The 20,571-nt window shown below is 52.1% G+C and overlaps 1 protein-coding gene across 1 annotated transcript in view; it reads right to left on the reverse strand.

Annotated features, from left to right (window-relative positions):
- Positions 1-5,049: 5,049 nt before the first annotated feature.
- The window catches only part of SYNDIG1 (synapse differentiation inducing 1), a 186,651-nt gene continuing 171,129 nt past the window's right edge, over positions 5,050-20,571 (reverse strand). Inside the window, exon 4 of the mRNA XM_046679677.1 lies at positions 5,050-6,228. Within this exon, the coding sequence (XP_046535633.1) occupies positions 6,070-6,228 (159 nt within the window). The 3' untranslated portion in view covers positions 5,050-6,069. The remainder of the gene's footprint in view (positions 6,229-20,571) is intronic.

The raw sequence follows: 20,571 nt of genomic DNA on the forward strand, positions 1-20,571 counted from the left end.
CCTCATCTGCAACTGAGGTTGTGACAGGCCTGGGACAGGACTGCTGCAACCGTGAAGCTGGATCTGTTTGCAATGTACCCTTCAAATTTAAGGTATGTGTTATTTCAGAAAGACCTAATTGTTTGAGAGTTCACAAAATGCCAGATGGAGAGTTGGTTTGGGACGTTCGAACAGCTGGATTTCTCCTTGGGAATGATACTGAGGGAAGCGTTGTCTGTGAGGGTCTCCGCATTTCTCCATTATGGACTAAGATGAGGAGTGAGGGATGCTGAAGTGGCTTGATTTCTGTTTCTAAATTAGACACTGTCTCCGGCAGTGACCGTCTCTCCATTTATACAAGTCCTCTCGAGAGATTAAGTGAAGACCAGCCTCATGGTGCTGAGAGGGACACTGTCCAGCTCTTTATCAGCCTTCACCTAATTCAGCCCCTTAGCAACAGCTGATCTTAGCAGACTCTTTCTACTTATCAGGAATACTTCCTAAACCACGTCAAATGGAAAATACATATTTTTTAAAATGTGCTGGGACCACGTCCAGGGAATGAAGGCATGGGGTGAGTTGGAAGAATGCTAATTATTCCCCTTCTTGTCCCATCTACAAATCCTGCTTGGTTTAATAAAATGGTTTGAATCCAAATATGCGTTCTCTGGTCTAGACAGACAACAGACCCAAGTCAGGGTTTATTTTCAGCTGAGTCATGAGCTGGACTCAGGTGACATGACGTGTCACAGTCAAAGGCCTGAGGGAACGGGGAGCCTTAGCACAGAGCTGCATGTGGCACTGGCACCATGCTGGCACGTTCTCTGATGGATCTGTGGATATTTGATCTAGCTAGCCATCTATTTATCTAAGTTATCATTATTATCATCCATCTATCACCTATCTATCTATCTATCTATCTATCTATCTATCTTCTATGTATCATCTTCCTACCTATCATCTTCAATTGGCTCCAAATGACCTGATTTCAGTAAAAAACCCAGCACAGTCCCTTGGAGGCCTCAGGGGTACAGTGAATCACTCCCGGTCACTTAACCGGCCCCTCACAGAGTGCCTTGAATTCCATCATCATTTGCTCGTCAGTTAACGCACGGTCAGATGCAGAATTCAGACAGATGAACTTGACTGTCTGGGCAAGTGTAGTCTTGAGCTCACTGTGGGCTAGAGTAAAGGGCTCTAGGGTGAGAGAGGAGACTGACGGTGGTGTCCCAATAAAGGGACAGTCATCTTGCTGTCCAGAGCCCGGACATGCCACAGTGGTGCCTACATGACAGGGAATGGTACAGCAACAATAAGGAACTATAGTCCAAAGGTCCGAGCAGCTATGACACTGTCGTTGAACTCGGTGGTGGCTGAAAATCTGAGACAACGTTTCAGACCACATGTTGCTCCTCAGCATTGTCTGGGTTTGGAAAGCCCAGCCCAGTGCTTCTCTCTGGAGGCACCCACATTCTGCTCTGTCACCCCAATTACCTCTCCTGATCCTGCCATGTTGTCTTTTCCACCTGGGGGATCTGGGCAAATTTTTAAAGCCCCCAAGGGTCTTCCCCTGCCCTGGGGCTCACTCAAGATGTGCTCTCTGCTACAGAGGCCTGCAGGGAGCTTCACTCCCAGTGGTCCCCGTGCCCTGCTGAGCGGGGCAGCTGTGATTGCTCTGATCATGGTCCCTGGAGCCTGTTCTGAGGCTACAGCACGCCACGCCGCATCCATCATTCCTGCAGCTCAGAATCCTGCTGTGCCTTAAACGCTGGTTGGCAGCTCCCGCCCCTTCCCTCCTCACCCATGAGGAGCCCTGACGCCTTCCTGTGGGGCCCAGTGAAACAACAAATTCATTAGTCGATCTACAAGCTTGTCTGGCAGGGAGCCAGCAGTCTGCAAGCCTGAAGCACCTGTGGGTCTGATGTCCACCATTACTTTGCTAAGATGAGCAGAATCTTCAAATGAGAACCTCAGGGGAGTGAGGCCCCCCACCCCTTGGGCACTCCGCTCATCCTGAACACCAGGAGGGGTTGTTGGGAGGTCATCGGAGTGGGGACATCACAGACACATTCTCATACTACTTCTGGCTCCATCTGACACTCCCAGTGTCATCAACTGCAGAGAACAGATGCAAGCCTGACCTCTAGACAGGAGACGGGACAGTTGCATTTTCCAAGAGGTCAGTCTTAGCTCAGGGTTTAAATTTATACTTAATGGTTTATTGGCAATTTGGGTCAACAGATGCCCACACTCATGGCAACAAACGCAGGTGGACTTTGACGGGAAACACAAAACTGTCCTCTTAGGGCTGGCGTTTAAGCCTGTCCACTGGGGGCCTTTAAGAGACCCTAAAAACCTCAGGGGCAAGGTCCTGAGACTCAGGCCAGAGGCCCTGAAAAGGCAGCTCTGGCTGTGGCTGCAGCCACAGGGACCATTGGGCATTTGTATGTGGGAAACGGTAGCGGTTGCTGGCAAGCAGGAAGGCTGCTCCCCTGACATGTTTTAAAGCCAGAGGCTGCTCCGAATGAGAGACGGCCTCTAGCGTCTTGAGAGGCAGGATGACTGGCTGAGTGTGAGGAATGTCCTGCCCCGAGTTTTGGAGAAGCTGATCCTGTTGCCAGTGGAGCAGTGTTACTGGTTAGCTGTGTGGTCCAACTGTGGCATCTCGGGCAGCCACGGACTGCATAGTGACCGATGGATGAGGCCTCCCCCTCCAGGTTCCCCTCACGACCCACTGTGGTTCCCTGGGGGGAATTGGAATATCTGGGCAAGCGGGGACACCTGGTGAGGTGGAGACACCTGGTGAGGCGGACATGCTTGGTGAAGGGGGACACCTGATGAAGCCAGGGATGCCCAGTAACACAGGGACAGAGAGAAGCCTTGAGGCAGCTGGAGATAGGTAGGCCACAGGCATCTCTGAGGATTTGGGGGAAGAGCGTTGTGTAGAGGAACGAGATGTGCCCTAATCACCTTTGCCACCATGACATTGTCCATGAAGTTGCCTCGTGCCTTTCATCTTCTCTCCACATCGCTCCCACCGCCCGTCGGCAAACACCTTTGGAAAAACAGAAACAAAAGTACCCCCCGAGTCCCTGAAAGTCTCGACCCATGAACAGTGTGATCGGGGCCCAGATGCAACTTTTGTCACTGTAAAGCCACAGCTGAGAAGCACAGTTTAAGAGTAAGCCGGTGGGGCTTAGGGTCTGACGGGCTGCGTTACAGCTTGACTTGGCCATTTCCCAGGAGCACGACTTTGGGGGAAATTACTTACATGCTCTGGGCCTCTGTCAATAAAACGGTTGTAGTATAGAGTTTTTACAAGATTGAAATGAGCTGGTGCAGAACGGACAGCTGTGCCCATGGTGAGGGCGAGGAAATGCTTCGTTGCCCAGTAGGGGCGCCAGCCAGGGGCTTCCAGTCTCGCTCTCAGCCATCACTCATGTGGTGCTGGGCAAGTTACCTTCTCTGAACCTCAGTTCTGTCACCCACCTGCTGGGGCTCTCAGGACTATATGAGACAACATGGGCCCAGTGCCTAGTGCAAGCTGTGCAAGATGGTGCCTCGTCTGCGGCGGCTGCAATGGCAACTAGGATAATGTGGATCTGGGGAGTATGCGGCAGCCCTGCACTTAGAAGATTGCTGTGCTGAGCAGCGACCGAGAGTGACCTCCCCTGCCACCAAGGCCAAGCCAGTTGTTGGCCTGGGCCATGCTGTGTCTACCTATCAAGTGAGCTGCAGGGCCCCATGTGCTTCATTCACTTGTCCTCTGGCAGGTGGGGCCCTGACCCTTGCACACACACATGACTGTCCAATCACACGACGTTGCCTATGGTCTTGGTGCTGGTCCTTGGGAAAGACCTGGCAGAGCCTGAGAAAGCACAGGGAGGGCTGAGCTGTTTTAAACTGAGGCTTTCCATCTGGAGAGACAGGGACTGAGAGAAGATGGGAGGTGCGCTAGCAGGAGACAGGGTGTCCGGGCACAGAGGGGCTGGTGTGGAGCAACCAAGATGGTGCCAGTGGAGATGGTGGGGCAGGACAGACAGGATTGATCCCACTTCTTAACTAAATCCAAAGATATGCAACTGTAGATACCTCTTGAACTTAAAACGGACCATTTTAGGACAAATACAAAAGGGCCGTTTTACACAATGATTCATGATGAATAAACCCTGAGAGATTGGGGTGGAAACATGAGAGGATACAAACAAGCCATGGGATGGACCATCCAAGACACTGGGAGTAACCACGGCACCCCATCTCCTGTACACCCAGCCGTGCCAAGCGCTAGACCCTGTGCCCACGCATTTCCCAGCAGGTCTAGGAAGTGGGCCTCATCTATCATCCTCTCCTAGAGATGAGGTTCAGAGAAGGGCACCCATCTTCCCAGGATCACACAGCTAAAAAGCAGTGTGACTGGATTCAAATGCAGGCTCTCTACCACCGAGTGACTCTGATTCCCACAGGGCTGTTCGGGCTTCTATCTATTCTTCTTACAGGACATTTTTGGAGCATCCAATAGAGACAAATGCTAGATGGATCTTGGATTTTACCCAGGAAGACAGTATTAATAATTTCCACAATATTCAGTGTTTAAGTTCAAGGAGGAGAGTGCCGGTTACGGGAGGTCACCCCTGTGTCCTTGTGCCAGGGCAGTGGTTCTGCACTTTTGCTGCACGTTGGAATCACCAGGCTCCATCCTTGATCAGTCAAATCGGGATTTCTGGGGCTGGGACTCAGGCAGCAGGAATTTTTTAAGTGCTGTGGGTGGGACCACTGTCCTAGAGAGATGGCCTCTGTGTCCGCTGAGGGTGTTAGGATAATAATGCTTATGAACAGTGCTCAGGCGTTCAGGTAGAAGCTTAAGCAGCCAGGAACACTGTGATTCTCATGTTGGAGACCCCACGACTGTCTCAGCAGCTGAGTCCTGGGGGGGGCTCTGCAGTTATTTAAACACAGGAAAACTATAAATGAAACCCAAGAATTGATATTAATCAGAAAGGAAAGGCTTAAGCAAAAAAGCTAAAAGATAATTTTTGTTAAATAATGAACACTCATAAAACAGCAGTGAAATGGTATTAAAATGTCTGTGATTACTTATTTCTCAGCATTCATCTGATAACTTAAGCAGCATGAAGCAATAGTTGCACTTAAAAAAAATGACAAGAAAATAGCTATTCATTTAGTCGACAGAGAAGGTTCATCTCCTTTTTAAGATCGCTAGTATCATTGGGGCTCCCCCGGGTGAGTGTCCACACAGGCCTCTTTATGCGGAGCTGGCGGGCAGAGCTGCTGTGCTCAGAGTTCCTGGAACTGGAAGGAGTCTGGGAGGGCACTGTGCCCTGCTCCCCACTGGACCAACGGGGCCCGAGGCTGCATACTGCTGCATGGTGGCTGCGAGTTTGGGCACTTTCCGAAGGAGGACCCATGTTCCTAGGCTGGGGACAGTGTGGAGAGAATGAAACACTAGCTGGGGACAGGTCCCATGCTCTTCTGGCTTTGCATTCTCAGGGCTGGACCCATCTGAAGATGGGCTGGGGGTGCTGCCAGAAGCTGTTTCGTCTCTCCTCCTGCTCAGCCCCATTTTCTTCCTGCAGGGAAGGCACGGGGACTGGGGTGTGCCAGAGGAGTCAAGCAGGGCCACAGACAGAAGAGAGATGTGTCCCCTGCCCTCTGCCTATTGCACCGTATTCCATAAAGAATGAACACATTTTGTACTGTTTGTATATTGCTAATGCTATGGCGTTCCAGGCACTGGCAGGCTGCAGAGAGGGCGGTGCTGTCATCTGTCCGCCAGAATCCACCCAGAGACGGCCTCGCGGGTCAGGATCTCGGAGCTTCCATTCAGAAGGGTTAGCAGTACCCACCTGCCACGTGCTCTACACAGTGCTGTGAAAAGGAAACTAAAGGGCAAAAACGAAAGAAATCCATAGGTACAAAATTCCAGGGCTTTATGGAGTCACTTGGCAATAATGTATACTGTATAGCATCACACAGTTGTGTCTCCCTGTGTGTCCATCCCTTGCCAACTCTGCTTTCTCTGATCCACACACAACGGGCCCCAGGTTCTTCCCCTATGTGCCTGGCGGAAGCTCATAGGTGGTTGTTCTTGGAGAGGTAGGCGATGAGGGCAACAGCCACACCCACGTAGATGCCAGTTCCGATTGTGATGGAGAGCACAGCCAGGAAAAGGGCCCTCCTGGAGCTGGTGCTGGCCTGGTGGAAGTCCCCCTTGGCCACGGCTTTGTTGGTCTGCAGAGTTAGAGAGGAAGGAGGGAGAAGAGAAAGGAAGTCAAGACGAGCATGTCGGAACAAATGAAGTGGGTGTGGGACTCATCTCTGGCTCCCCTCTAACCTTGGGTTTAACCGACTCCGGAGAGAGAAGCCTTACCCAGGGGTGCTCCCAGTGATGGCAGCAGTTCTCTGACTGGCAAGGAAGGAATGGGAGGCCTTATTGCTGCTCCTCCACACGGCAAGGCAAAGCTTAAACAAAAGGGAAAAAAAGCCCCAGGGAATACCCATGGCCAGCAGTAACCCAGCTGCATACCACCAATGTAGTCCTGGGTTTTAGGCACCGGTATGGGAGGGATAGGATAGATATTACACCTCTAGTGCCTTCCTTTCTATCCAAGAATGACATTTTATTTCATTTGAATAACACGATTTTCTTTTTCCTTTTTTTGTGAGGAAGATTGGCCCTGAGCTAACATCTGTTTCCAATATTTTTTTTTTTTTTGCTTGAGGAAGATTGTTGCTGGGCTAATATCTGTGCCAGTCTTCCTCTATTTCGCATGGGACGCCACCACAGCATGGCTTGATGTGTGCTAGGTCCGCACCTGGGATCTGAACCTGTGAACTCTGGGCTGCTGAACTTAACCACTATGTCACCAGGCTGGCCCCCACAATTTTCTAAAGTATGTTTGCACTTCCCTCATTTAGTCTTTACAACATAGCAAGAGTGTGGGGAAGGGAATTGTAGTTTGCATTGCCTGTGAGGAGACTGTGCCATAAGATCATTAAGTCAATTGCAGGATACTTGAGACTTTACCCTTGAGCTGGTGGCCGTGGAATCATGCATTCCTTGACCATCTCCCTCCCTTGCCATAGCTGGAGCTGGGAGATTCATCTACCAATAAAATAGTTTTATGTTAAGACCAATACCTCCACTACTGGTCACTTAACTACATAATGAGGTGTTGGTTTGATAAGATTCATGTTTCATGAGGTCGATAGGAAAATGGGGCTTTTGCATGTTCTATCTGATTTGGTATTTTGTGGCAGACCCCATAGACCCATCCCCAGCCCTTTCCTTAGCTGTCCTACTCCACAAGCGAGAGTAGAAACTCAACACCAGGAGTCTGGGGACCCTTACGTGACTCAGCTGTAACCATCACACAGGAACCACTTGAGTAAAACGGCTCATCTGGCAAATGAGGGTGGAGGCTACCACGGCATGGAGGCCCCCGGAGTGTCATGTGACACCGAGGAGGGCTATCCTCCAGCCAGCGGGGGATTCTTCATGGTCAGGGCAAAGGCAGAGGCCACTGCCCTGTAGTATGTCCTAACTCAGTCTCATGATCCACCTCTGGAAACCAGATCCTCGCCGGATCCTGCCTCCATGTGTCATCAGTGCTATTCGTGCATTTTGTAGGAAGGTATGGCAGCTGGCATATTGTTTACTCAGATTAAAAAACACCAATGCCTTCGCAATGGACCACAAGGGTCAGGCTCAGAGACAACTCGTGAAATGAACTGCCATCCTCTGCAGTCCTGACCTTGACCTGATGAACTCTGGAACTCTGTGTTGGGTTGAGATCTGCCGTGTGGCCCCCCTCTCTTTTCCCTAACTTCCGGCTCTTGAAGGCCAGTTTTTATGTCTTCCTCCCCCAATTTTTTGGCTTGGAAGTGAGCTTGGGCGCTCACTGTGTACAATTTTTGATGAAGCAGAGCTAAGGGAGTGCAAAATAGGAAGCCTCCTAGGACAACAGTAATTAATGAAGTCTTAATTAGCTGCGTTTCATTTTATGTAGCAGCACTCCCAAACACTCCCATGTCCTACGACGCAATTCACGGTAATGGTCCTTCCTCGGCCAGGGAGCTATCCTCCGTTAGGATGGGGCCTTGCTACTCTCTCTGCCAATATCACCACCCTCCTCCAGTCTGCCCTGGGCTCTGCTGCAGGAGAGGATGCAGGGATACAGAGAGGCAGGCAGGCGCTCACACTCCCTCACGTGATCCCAGCCCCCTGCAGGGGCTCCTGTGTCCAGACTGACCTCTCTCCCCAGAGCTCATGCATCTCAGTCATGACGTCTGGTCATAGCCTTCCCCGCTCAGCTTCAAGCTCCAGAGGCAAGCCCACATCCCCTTTGTCCACGGGGTCTCCAGGAGCCTGGGCCCATGCCGGTGCCCTGGGGGGATGGTAGGAACTCACCAAACATTTGAGGAAGGACCAGGTGAGTGGCCTCTGCGAGATGAGCTCCTTTCAAATGCTCCCAGTGGCATTGGCCCCGGGAGCACACTCCTGGCTTTTCTGGTGGCCTTTGTGAAGGAGGCATGGCACTGGGCAGCCTTGACCTAAGCTGTGGCCAAACTCCACACCCTCCCCTCCTGCGGGTTCTGAGCAGACCCAGCACCAGTGCTCTCATCCCCCGGAGCCCCCTGTATCTCCCTGGGAATCACGCTTGCTCATCTGCTCTCATTATTCATAATTCAAGCTGGGGGACCTTGGCGTGTGTTTTGTTTGGTTCTAGGATGACTGTTCCAACAAGACGCCCAGGAAGTGTGTTGTGTTCGAGACATTATCAGTTGAGATGTGTCAGAAACAGCAAACAGATACAGCCCCGTTCACAGGCAGGCAGCTTGTCTGCAATGCTGCTCAGAGTCCGCATCTCGTAGAAGCCACCGTGAAGCAGCAATGCCATTTACGTTCCACAGACTGGACACCCCAAAGGTGACCCCTGACTTCCATTCTTTGTTTTAGAAAATGGATCACTGTGGCTACAAAACAGCGGGCTCATTCCTTTGAGAGGAAATGTTTCCACCCTGACAACTTCTGGACTAAAGCTCCACGCTCTTTGATGTGTTTTCTTGCTATGCCTGAAGGCAGAGGTTCTTGCCCTGGGTCCGTGGGTCTATGAACCCCTGATGCTGAAGGCAAGCCTGTGTGTGCATGTGCGTTTTTATGAGAAGAGGGTCAGCCATGTTCACTAGATTCTTAAAGCAGCCATGTTCCCGGCTGCCCCACCCGCGGCCTTGGGGGAGGGAAAGAGGAGAGGAGGAACAAGGGGACAGAGCCAACCCAGCACCTCCTGGTAGGGGCAGGGGGACATTGCAGGTGCTTCCTGGCTGGGGTGAGCAGATGCTGTCTGCTTGTCCTCATGGCAAATCTAGACTCATCTACGCTTGGTCTGTGCATGCAGCTCGTGGGGTGTAAGTGAGCGTTCAGCAGCTATGCCGAGGAGCCCGAGCCAGGGCGGCCTGTGGTCTGATCCCCACCGCCTGCGTCATGCCAGATGCTGTGTAGCAGGAGTTCTCAGACCTGGTGCACATTTGAGCTTTGAAGACTCCTGAGGCCCAAGCCACAGCCCGGGCTGGGACAGTCGAAGTTCTGGGCTACAACTCGGGCTTCCTGGCCCATCAAGCTCCCAGGTGACTCCAGTGTGCAGGCAGGGTTGACACCAGGGTTGCCAACTGTCTTGGTTTGCCCAGGACCCAGGGGATTCTTGGGACTCAGGACTATCAGTGCTAAAATTGGGACAGTTCAGGCAAATCAGGTGTAGACCTGTGACTTGCCAGGGAGGAAGCCCTAGTGCTGGTCTCATGGAGAGGGTCTGTGACTCGGGTCTTCCCGACAGCCAGGATCACCCTTCACGTCAGCAGGCCTGAGGAAAGGGGAAGAAGCTGGGAGAGCTGGAGGTCAGGGAGGTGGACGCAGCTTCCTGGGGGGTGTGTCCACCCATGTGCGCGCTGTGTTCCCTGATGGCCTGCCCCATGGGTGTGCAAAGCACTGCTCTGACCCCTGCAGGTGGATGTGCACTTCACACAGGAAGTCACAGACAGCAGGAAGGGGAGCCGCCCAGACCCTGGGCTCGCTTGGTTTTGCTTTTAGCCTGTGGGGTGTAATTTCCATTTCCCTCGTGACTGCTGAATGGCCCCCAGGAGTTTATAATGTGCTGGCACTTTACCTCCTGGTGGCCTCCTTTCCAGCAGAGCATCGGCTAACTCCTGCTGGTATGTGGTCAGGTTCCCTGCAGGTGGGGCCAGCCTTGAGCTTAGTCTGGCCTCCTGGGAAAATGTCTCCAGCTCTGGGCGGTGAGCCAGCCACAGGAAACGGAAGCCCTAATCCCACTCTTGCACTTTGTTCTGAGACATGCAAATCACCTGTTTACAGCGTCCTGGGCTTGTGGAGAGGCCCCTGCCTCCTGCCTTGCCCACACCTCTCCCACTGGCTCTAAATGCTGCCCTAGCCGGTCCTTCTGCAGGCAGACCTCTCACAGCGCCCCTGCAGGGCCTGTCACCGTTCCCTTCTGACCCAGAGTCCCGCACCTGTACTGCCTTGGCTCCTCCCACAGCCCGTGTCAGGCCACCAAACCCTTCCCTCTGAGGGGTCAAAGGTGTGCCGAGTCCCGGCTTCACTGGGGACTGTGTGAGACGACTTCAAATCAAACGCTCCACTGGCTTCAGAAGGTGAAGAGGGAGTCTGAGGCTCAGTGCAGGGGGCCCCACGAGTGGCTGTGAGGCAAATGAGGCCCATGGGAAGCCTCAGCACGACCTGGCACAAGGCAGGTGCGGCCAGTGGGCCCCGGACCGCCTGCTTCCCGGCGCCTCCGGACCCACGCCCGCCCTTGTCTGCCAGCCTGGGCAGCCCCGTGGGACCCGGGGGAGGGGGCCGGCACCCGCCTGTGAGCGCACGCCCAGCCGTGGCGGGGCAGCTCTGATGCTCCCTCGTGCCCCCCTCCAGCTGGGTAAGTAACCCCTCCTCAGAGGAGCCAGGGGGCTGAGCCGGCCGGCCCAAGCGGCTCCCGCGCATTGTACACACTTGCCTGGGCTGTGGACGGCTGCCGCCTGGACCAGCCCCAAGGACGACCCTCTGCAGCTCAGCTGCAGACTCCTGGTCGCCAGTGAGAGGCTGGCTGGCGTCCGGGGCACCCAACCCAGGCAGCCTGCTCGCTCCTGGTGGGTGTGCCCATCATCCGTTGCTGAGAAACCAGCATCCCCAACTTTGTGGCTTAAAACAAGAGTAAGCACTTCTATCCCTCCCAGTTTCCAAGGGTCAGGAATCTGGGAGCTGCTCAGTGGGGTGGCTCTGACTTGACCTCAGAGGAGCTTGGGCTGCAGTCATCTCCACATCCTCACCGCATCATTGCTGAGGGCAGCCCTGGCCAGGGGGCGGGGTAGGTGTGGGATGGGTCCCACCTGCTCACAGCGCCCACTGCTGGAAGCTCCCGGCTCCTTCCTCATGGCCCTGATGGCCTCTGCTCGGCCCAGAGAGTCCCCTGGGAGACAGGTGGCCTGTTCGTGCGGGATCCCCTTCAGGAAAGCGCAGCTGTGGCTCAGGCCGGTGCCCACGGGGCCTGCTCCTACTTGCACAGTGAATGTAGATCCTATGAAAACATAGATGCTCGCCCGGGACGGCGCAGTCCAGGCTCCTCCTGCCGGAGCAGAATTAAATCAGAGCCCTCCCTTAGGGAAGTGACAAGTTTGGGTTGCAGGGACTAGGCTAAGAGGCTGTGCGGCTCCTGCTCTGGATGCAGGTTGCCCACAGGCAACTTTCTCTCAGTGCCGCCTCTGTCATCCTTTAAGGCAGAACCGTGAGGACCACTGTGCTGGATGAAACGGAGGGTGACAGTGTGTGGCACGAGCCAGCCCCTTTGACCCAGCCAGCAAACAGCCGCTCCCATTCTTGCCACTGAGGCTTAAGGGCCAGTCGCCTGCTCCCCCTCGGCTGGAAACCTTCTCCCTTGCGGCTGATTTCTCCTTCCCTGCCTTTTGCCTTCAGGTCATAAGTGAAGTTTCGTACTTTCTTTTTTGGATTATTTTACTCAGAAAACAGAGTGCAGGTGGCTGGCTGGCTAGGGCCTGAGCAGCAGCCAGCTGCACCTTCTGTGTGCCAGTGGGGGCTCAGTGGGACCCGGAGATCCCTGATTTCCACCCTGGAGGAGGCTGCCTGGAGGAAGTCGCAGGGGAGGGAGAGAACCTTCAAACACCTGGGCGGTAAGCAGCCAGGGGACTGAAGGGCAGAAGCCGCTGCGGCTCCAGAAGGTACACTGGGCACAGGGCTCGGACACAGCCCCAGCTGGGACCCGTCCTTGAGACCCCGACCACGGAGCGCCTGAGCTCCCGCGCAGCCCAGTGAAACATCAAATGTGCACACTGGTTCTTCAGTTAAATAACTACTCTCACTTACCTGCTGTAAAGATACACAGCAGACCTAACGTTTACAATGGAAGAGCAAAAGCATAACATCCTACTGAGCCTCGTGAAAACACCTGCCTTCCTCTCCCTTGAGCCAAGTGCTCCTTACACTGAGGAAATAAAATCCTATAAACAGAGAATGTGCAACCAGCACAAACGTGCTTTGGATAAAATCACCACCACCAGAACTGTGATCCGCAGGACAAAAGCATGCGGTCAGTTACCATGTCACTGCCGGTCATGTCTCTTGAGGCTGGGACAGCTACTCCGTCATGCCACCATGCCAGGGGAACACGCAATCAAAAGGCAGAAAGCTTCTGATACATATTTCAAGCTTATTTTGCTCAGCTTTCAGGAAGAGAAATGATCAGTTTGCAGAGGAATGAAGTCAAGTTTATGTTCTTCAGGTGTGATATTTTAATGCTTTCGCTGCATTTACCCTCCAACAATTCTCTCTGTTGGTGGTGACAGAACCCACCGACTGGTACCGTTTAGGGGGACGATTTCATCTGCAGGGACTTGCTCCTTCCCGTGGTCTCTGACCAGATCCTAGGCTTTCTTCTGGTGCTCCCCAGAGCGTCCAGGTCCTGCCTGCGGGGGTCGACCCACTTTCCACTGTGTCACCCTTCTGGCTGCCTGCCCACGGCCCCAGGTTTATCTAGGAGATGCATCTGGCCCTCGCTGGCATGCTGAAACCCATGTCCTTATTGTTCACTTGTTTCCTTCCTTCCTTCTTTTGCTCACTCACAACAGCCAGAAGTTCCACCCAAGGCCCCATCACAAGAGACATGGCACAGGAGGAGGATGACACGGCTGCACAACAGTGTTTGTCAATTTTCAATACGAAAGAGCAGAAACGTATTATACATCTGAAGCCCTGTGCCCTGTGGAGGGGCCCAAGGGCCTAGTGTTTGGAGGGCTGCAAGGCACGTGGGGCCACTCCAGCAGGGATGGTAGGTGTTTACCTCTCACTTTAGGCCCAGTGCGAGCAGCTTCGATGGGACACTGGGGGTCTGTATGTGTGTCCTCTGCACAGAGGGCAGAGGACAGATGACCAGTTCCTGCCTGGAGAATCTAAAAGGTGGAGGGGGGCTGGCCAGCAGCTCCAGGGGCAGAGCCAAGAGGAGTACTGCTCTGCAGGGCAGGCCAGGCACCCCCATGGGTCAGGGAAAGGAGACATGGATGTTTCCCGGGACCACACTTGGGCTGCCTGGGGACAGTCTTAGGTCCCGCCCAATGAAGCCCAGCTGAAGGGCAAGCAGACCTCCACAGAAAATGCTGATGGAAGATGCGGGGCAAACTGTAGTGGATGATGCAGAACGAGTCGGGGGTCTGCAAAGAACCCATCAACACGCCCCGATGAGAAAGAGAGCTGCACACACTCCCCAGGCCCAGAGAGCATGTGGCCTTGTGTGACAATCTCAGTTCAGTAAGACTTTTCTGTCCCCTGCATGTCCATGCTCACCACGCCTCACCCCCAAGTGGCAGACACCAAGGTTGGCAAACTGAGGGGAGGGGAGCAGGAGAGAGGAGACCACGCCCCCTCTGCAGGCAGCAGGCCACGTCCTCAAGGAGCGGTGCTGCAGACCAGCCCCACAATGGCTCAAATGGAAGACGCAGTACCGTGTTGTGGGGACCTGGGAGAAACAAATTCCCGCCCATATCCTGGTGGGAATATGAGCTCCTGTCACTGCCTGGGGACTCTCAGCACTTCTTACAGCTGAACGTGAAGATACGTGAACACCAGCTCCATTCCTCGTAAATACTCAACAGAAACGACTCCTGTGTTCAGCAAAGGACATCTAAAAGAACGTTTACAGCAATATTAAACATCAAAACCCCAAAATGAAGCCTACCCAAATGTCCAACAACAATAAAAAGTATAAATAATGGTACCCAATAATGGTAATGAAATAAATCTCAGAAATATGATGTTGAACAAGAGAACCCAGACACAAGATTCTATTTACCTAAAGTGCAAAACAGACCAAAGTCATCTATGCTGTTGGCAGAGGAGTCGGGTCAGAAAATACCTTTAGGAAGGGTCAGTCACTGGAGGAAAGTATAATTGAAAAAAATCTACTCTTACACCCGAAGATAATTCTAGAAATGATTCTACCAAAAATTAACTGCACAGATAAGAACTATCCATAAAGGACAGAGAAACTCATTTTATGAAACTAGTAAAGTCTTGATATCAACATCAGAGAAGGAAAGTAGGAGAAAAGGAAATGAGATGCTAATTTCACCTGTAAACATAGATGCGAATGGGCTTCCTCAAGCAAAGGTGCCCTGCTTTCCTGCCAGACTGCTCTCTGCCTTTGTATCAGCAGCAGCCTTTTCACCCTCAGGCATCCCCATTTTAACCCCTAATCTTCCGGGGAGCCTGACATGCCCCCTACTGCTGGAAAGGCCGTTGGGGGCCCTTGAGGGCTCCATCCCAGGGCTGACTACTCTCTGCACCTGGACCTGCCTCTCTCCCTCCACGTGGGCGCATCACCCAGCAGGGGCTGCGTGGCTCAGCGCCGGGATGTTCTCTCCAGGAATCATGGCAGAGCAGAGCGCAGCGGCCGTTAGCCTTTTCTCCCACGTTGCCGAGCGCAACATGCTTTGGTCAGAAACATTTCCACTGTGTGCAGGAACCCCTTGAAGGCATCTCCTTGGCTGATAGCTACTGGTCTTACACAGAGTCTGCAAGCTGATAAGGACAACATAAATCAGGCGTGTCCAAAAAGGACGAGTTTATACCCTTGGCTCCTTGCTCTGGAAGGTGCAGCCTTTGTGCCTCTGCTCAACGCCCGGCAGGGCTTGGTGATCCAAGTCTGGGCGTGATGCAATGCTCTGAATGACAGAGGGACAGCGATTTGCTGCTCCTCAGGGAATCCAGGAGACGAGTGGAGAAAGGAGCCAGGAAAACGGCCAGAAGCTGGAAGAGGGACTGTCTGGGGGGTGCCGTGCAGCAGAGCTTTCTGCAATGATGGAGGCGTTTTATGTCTGTGCTGTCTGTCCAGCATGGTGGCCTAATGGCTGCTGAGCACTTGGAATGTGGCTAGTGTCACTGTGGAACTGAATTTTAATATTATCTAATTTTAATTAATTTAAATGTAAATAGCCAAACACGGCTGGGGGCCACTATATTGGCAGCACAGATCCAGGAGAAAACATGGCAGAAGATCCTACAGGGAGGAGGAGTGAGGGAGAACCCCCCCCCTGTGGTGGGGTGAACCAAAAGAAGGCAAAGTGCCTAACAGGCAAGTCCCAGGTGTCTGCCAGGCGGCCCACTGCAGGGCGTTCCCTGGGCCCCTGACTTGTGGGGATTCATGTGTGAATTTATTTCACCTCCCAACCTCCCCACCTCCCCACCCCACCAGTTTGGCTTAATGTCAGGTGGAGATAGGAACACAGCTGCCACATGAAGGAAACCGGGGTGCCTCCGGGAGAAGGGAAAGCCCCTGAAGTCTGCAGATAACTCGGGAGGCCTTTGGCTTCCATGGCGCGTGGCACGAGCACATCTACCTGGACCTTGGGCCCACAGGCCGCCCTCATGTTTGGAATCTCCCATGGGGAGATGCACTGGCCCTAGTTCTCAGTGATGCTGTGGCTCGGGCCTCTATGCTGAGCCCCATGCCCCGCTAGGTGACTACCGGCCCCTTCTTGAGACCACCGGGAGACGTTCCGAAGGACACACACTCTGGTCGTCTCAGACGGCCATGAAATTGGCCAGCCTTTCTCTTAGCTCTGGATTGAGTTTTCTGCAGCTTTTGCCAAAATCTTTATTTCCTCTGGTTGGAAAATACCCACTTTTGTTTGAGGTTCTGGAACAATGATGATTTTCTCTGCGAGATAGCCCTGCTGCTCTGTTTTTCTTACAATCGCTGATTTTTGGGGTAAGAGCCAGTGAGGGCAGACATTTCCACATTCCACACACCCACAGACACACGCACTGCTCCACTCTTGTGTAGGAGACGGGTCCAGGCCAGCTGCGGGGCCGCAGCAGAAAATGCCAGTGCTGGACGCCAGCCTCCAAGATTGTGACTGGCTCCTGAAGACACTTGCTGCCTCCAGAACCATCCCTCCTGAAATGTAAAGCCCTTTGGGTACTTTATGGCTCATTTTTCCTCCAGTACCAATACCTGTCTGGCTGGATTACATTTCTTTGCATTATTGCAAAAGTTATTTCCATTATTTATTACTGTCTGTCATTCGCTATGCACTGACAAGGTACTCAGAGCTGTCCTTGAAAAAGAGGCAGACGCAGCGTAGCATTCGGAGCGGGACAGCAGGCGGCGGGGCACAAGGGGGAAGCTCTTGGAGGCAGGTGGTCTCACAACCACACATGCACACGCACCGTCGCTGCCTCACGCGCAGTTAGTTCCAGGTGCACTTTTATGACCCCTCCCCCTCCTTTAAGCAACTCTTCTATTCTAAGCCGTTTAAAAAAAATAAATCTTCTGTTAGTTAGGTCTGAATGGTGGAAAGGAGGCCAATTATGAAACAAATGTACCAACTCTGGGTCAAACCTGACTCAAACTCCGGGTCACTGCCACATGGCCATGTGGGTGCTGGCCCAAGGCTGGCCCTTCGCAGAGGCCCTCCCGCCTGTCCTGGGTCTGGATTGCTGCCCTCAGGGCAGGGCACTTCCTCCGCAGAGGCCTGAGCGTGGCTCTCATCAAGGGCGCATCTTCTGGGGGCCTCTTTCATGGTGAACACAACTGTAACAACACAAATGTTAAGGGGAGGCAAGGCCAATGTGCCAGGTCCCCGAGGGACATGTGAGCTACTGTTCTCTCTTCATTCTCCACGGGAGGAGCCCCCACACCCTCGAGGCCAGTCAGCTGGTGAGAGGCTTTCCCAGGGGGTCTTCCTCCCTGCTGCCTGGCCTCGAGCGTTTCGTGCCCTTTAGGGCCCCTGGCCGCAGCCAGAGAGAGGCCTGCCTTGGTTTCCCCACACACTCGGGTTGTTTGCTGTGAGAGGAAGGCCGGGAGCCCGGGACGCCTCTGGTGAGGGCATACGGAACCACAGAGGAATCCAAAGAAAGATGGGAGCCCCTGGGGAAGGGTGAAGAGGTGCCTTCCACTCAGCCTGCTCCTGCTGCCCTCCGACGCCACCCCCACCCCTACCCCTACCCAGGCCAGTGGCTCAGGCTCCAGCAATGCCCACCCCCAGCCAGCAGTTGGAACGCCCAGAGCCTGCCCCCAGCCAGCAGTTCCTACACCCCTAGCCCACCCCCTGCTCTTCTCCGGGTGCCGCCCCACACCCGCTCCTCTTCTCTTCTAGGTGTCACGGGCGCTCAAAATGCAGGCTTTTACAGAATAATAATGATCATAAGATCTTAAGAAGTTCTAGTATTAAATTGGAATTAGAGACAAAATCAGAAGGATTGAAAATTGCCAGCTTCTCCAATTCAAATGTGAGGAGCTGTAAATGGCCATACATTTGTGTATTGGCTTTCCTTGTATCCTTCATTCTTTTTAAAAATTTGCTTATATGTAAACACGTATGAGTGTGTGAGTGCGTGTGTGTGTATATATGTGTGTGTGTATATATATAAACCAAGTATAACATTCATAGAGAAAATGCACAATTCATAAATTCATAACTGCACAACTTGGTGAATTTTCACATGCACACACCAAGTAACCAGCATTAGGAGCAAGAACAGAACTGTCTCACCACCTGGAAAGCTTCTCTGCCCCCTTGCTGTCACCCTCCCCCAGCAAGGACCACTGTCCTGACTGGCAGCAGCCTGGATCAGCTTTGCCGGCTTTGGAACTTCCCATAACAGGCCCTATGGCACACACACTCGTGGGTCTGGCCTCCTTTGCTCTCCCTGAGAGGCACCCCTGTGGCCTGTAGTTATGGATCACTTAGTCCCCAGCGTCCTCCTGTGTGAACATACTGTGATTCATTTGTCCATTCTCCTGTGCAAAAGCACTTGGGAAGTTTCCACTTTGGGGCTATTAGGAATCGGGCTGCCGTGAACACCCTATTTTTTTCTTTTTTATGAGCATATATAATTATTTCTGTTGGGTGTGCAGCTAGGAGTAGAATTGTTGATAATAGGGAATGCACATGTTCAGTTTGTAAAATAGTTTTTATAATATGAACACAGGGTTTTATAAAATACATGGTTTAAAAGGTTGATAAAATAAAACATCAGCAGCGATGTCACCAGGACTTCTCTACCTCTGAGGCCTTTCCCAGAGATGCGTTTTGATTTTTTTACTGGATCTATCTGGTATTTACTAATTTCTTAAAAGGTCATAATTTTTTAGTTTCTTAATCAGTTTGTCAGTTATTTATCACTGGCCAACTACTGTGGTAGATGAAAAGTTGCTTTTTCACACATCCTCTGTCCCTGTCCACCCCGCCCCCCCCTGCAATGTCATCTCTTCCCTTCCCCCATCCTCCTAATGTGGTCATCACAGCATTTCATGAACTCATTGTCTGACGATGTACATTCTCTCCCCTGCTAAGCCAAGTGCACTGGTCTTGTTCCTTTTCTCCTGGCCTCAATTACTATAGCTTCTCATCTGCTGCATGGACTTACTTTTTCTTTACCACACTCACCAATAGCCTTTCAATACCATTTTTCACCATAGGACAAAACATATCAGCTAAGCTATCAGTTCCTTCCTATTTTCCTGGAGCCCACACTCCTGGGGTCCTCTGTCCTCTCCTCCGATTGATTGCTCCTTGATGCCACCCTTTTAACCTCATCTTGGGAATTCTTTCAGCTTCCCTTCTGTGTTGCAGTTTTTGTTTCTTGGATCTCAGGTCTTTTCTCAGGAAGACTTATTCCAGCAGCACCTGCTCCTCAACCCCCTGGGAACTACAGTGCCTGGGTGGTCTGCTTTCGAGACCTTGCACGTCTGTAAACGACCATATTCTACCCCGACACTTGACTGATAGTTTGGCTAGGTGTAGAATTCCGTATTGGAAATCATTTTTCCTTGGATTTTTGAAGACATCGCCCCATCCTCTTCCTAATTCCAATTCTGTCAATATGTCTAGCATCATCCTTATACCTTGTTCACTGCTGTAACCTGTTTCTTCTTTCTAGAAGCTTTTAGGGAATCTTCTTTTTTTTTTCATTTATTTGTTTATTTTCGGATGTACATCACAATATATTTCAAATTCTGTGTACATTACATCATGTTCCCCACCCGAAAACTAATTATAGTGCATCCCCTCACATGTGAGCCTCATCACCCCTTTTGCCCTCCCCCTCCCCCCTTCCCCCATGGTAACCACCAATCCAATCTCCAATGCTAGGGGTTTTTTTTTTTTTGTCGTTTTTATCTTCTACTTACGAGTGAGATCACATGGTATTTGACTTTCTCCCTCTGACTTATTTCACTCAGCATAACACCCTCAAGGTCCATCCATGTTGTCACAAATGGCCAGATTTCATCATTTCTTATGGCTGAGTAGTATTCCATCGTGTGTAAATACCACATCTTCCTTATCCATTCGTAGGGAACCTTCTTTATCCCCGGTGTTCTGAAACATCAAATTTGTCTTGAGGTTCAGTCTCTGAATTAATCCTTCAATTGTCTCCTCCGTTTTGTGTACTACTCTCCACCTCTTGCCCTTCGTTACACTTTACGGGAGATTTCTTCAACTGTCTTCAACTACTGCTTATAACACTCCACAACAAATCTCACTGTTTCCAGGTTTACGCCTTCTTCACATCGTGCCTGGTACCTGGAACTTCCAATTCCTGCGTATTCCTGGTAACTACAGAGTGAGCTGACTGCATTCACTCTCTTGTGAATCCAGTTCCCAGATTCCCGTTGGCGTTTTCATTGAAGGCACTGAGATCCGGCTTCCTCCACATTTCACAATTGCCACAGCTCCGTCTACGGTGTGAGCTCCTCCACTGGGCTGTTTCCCCTTGTCTCCTCCTTGTTCTGACCCCGCCCATCACCATGGTAACCTACCGTTCCAAAGGGACATCAGAAGAGGTTTCTGATTAACTCTGATCCTGAGGCCTGGTCCAGCCCTCAGCTGGTTCCTGGTTGGCTGGAACTCCATCTTCCAAAATGGTCTGGCACTTCTGTTTCCTGTTGCTCTATGTCCAGTCTCTTTTCCTTCATGGTTTTACAATTTTTGTTTTTTTTTAGGAAGATTAGCCCTGAGCTAACATCTGCCACCAATCCTCCTCTTTTTGCTGAGGAA

The sequence above is a fragment of the Equus quagga genome, chromosome 12, assembly GCF_021613505.1.
Source record: "Equus quagga isolate Etosha38 chromosome 12, UCLA_HA_Equagga_1.0, whole genome shotgun sequence".
Taxonomy (NCBI): Eukaryota; Metazoa; Chordata; class Mammalia; order Perissodactyla; family Equidae; genus Equus; species Equus quagga.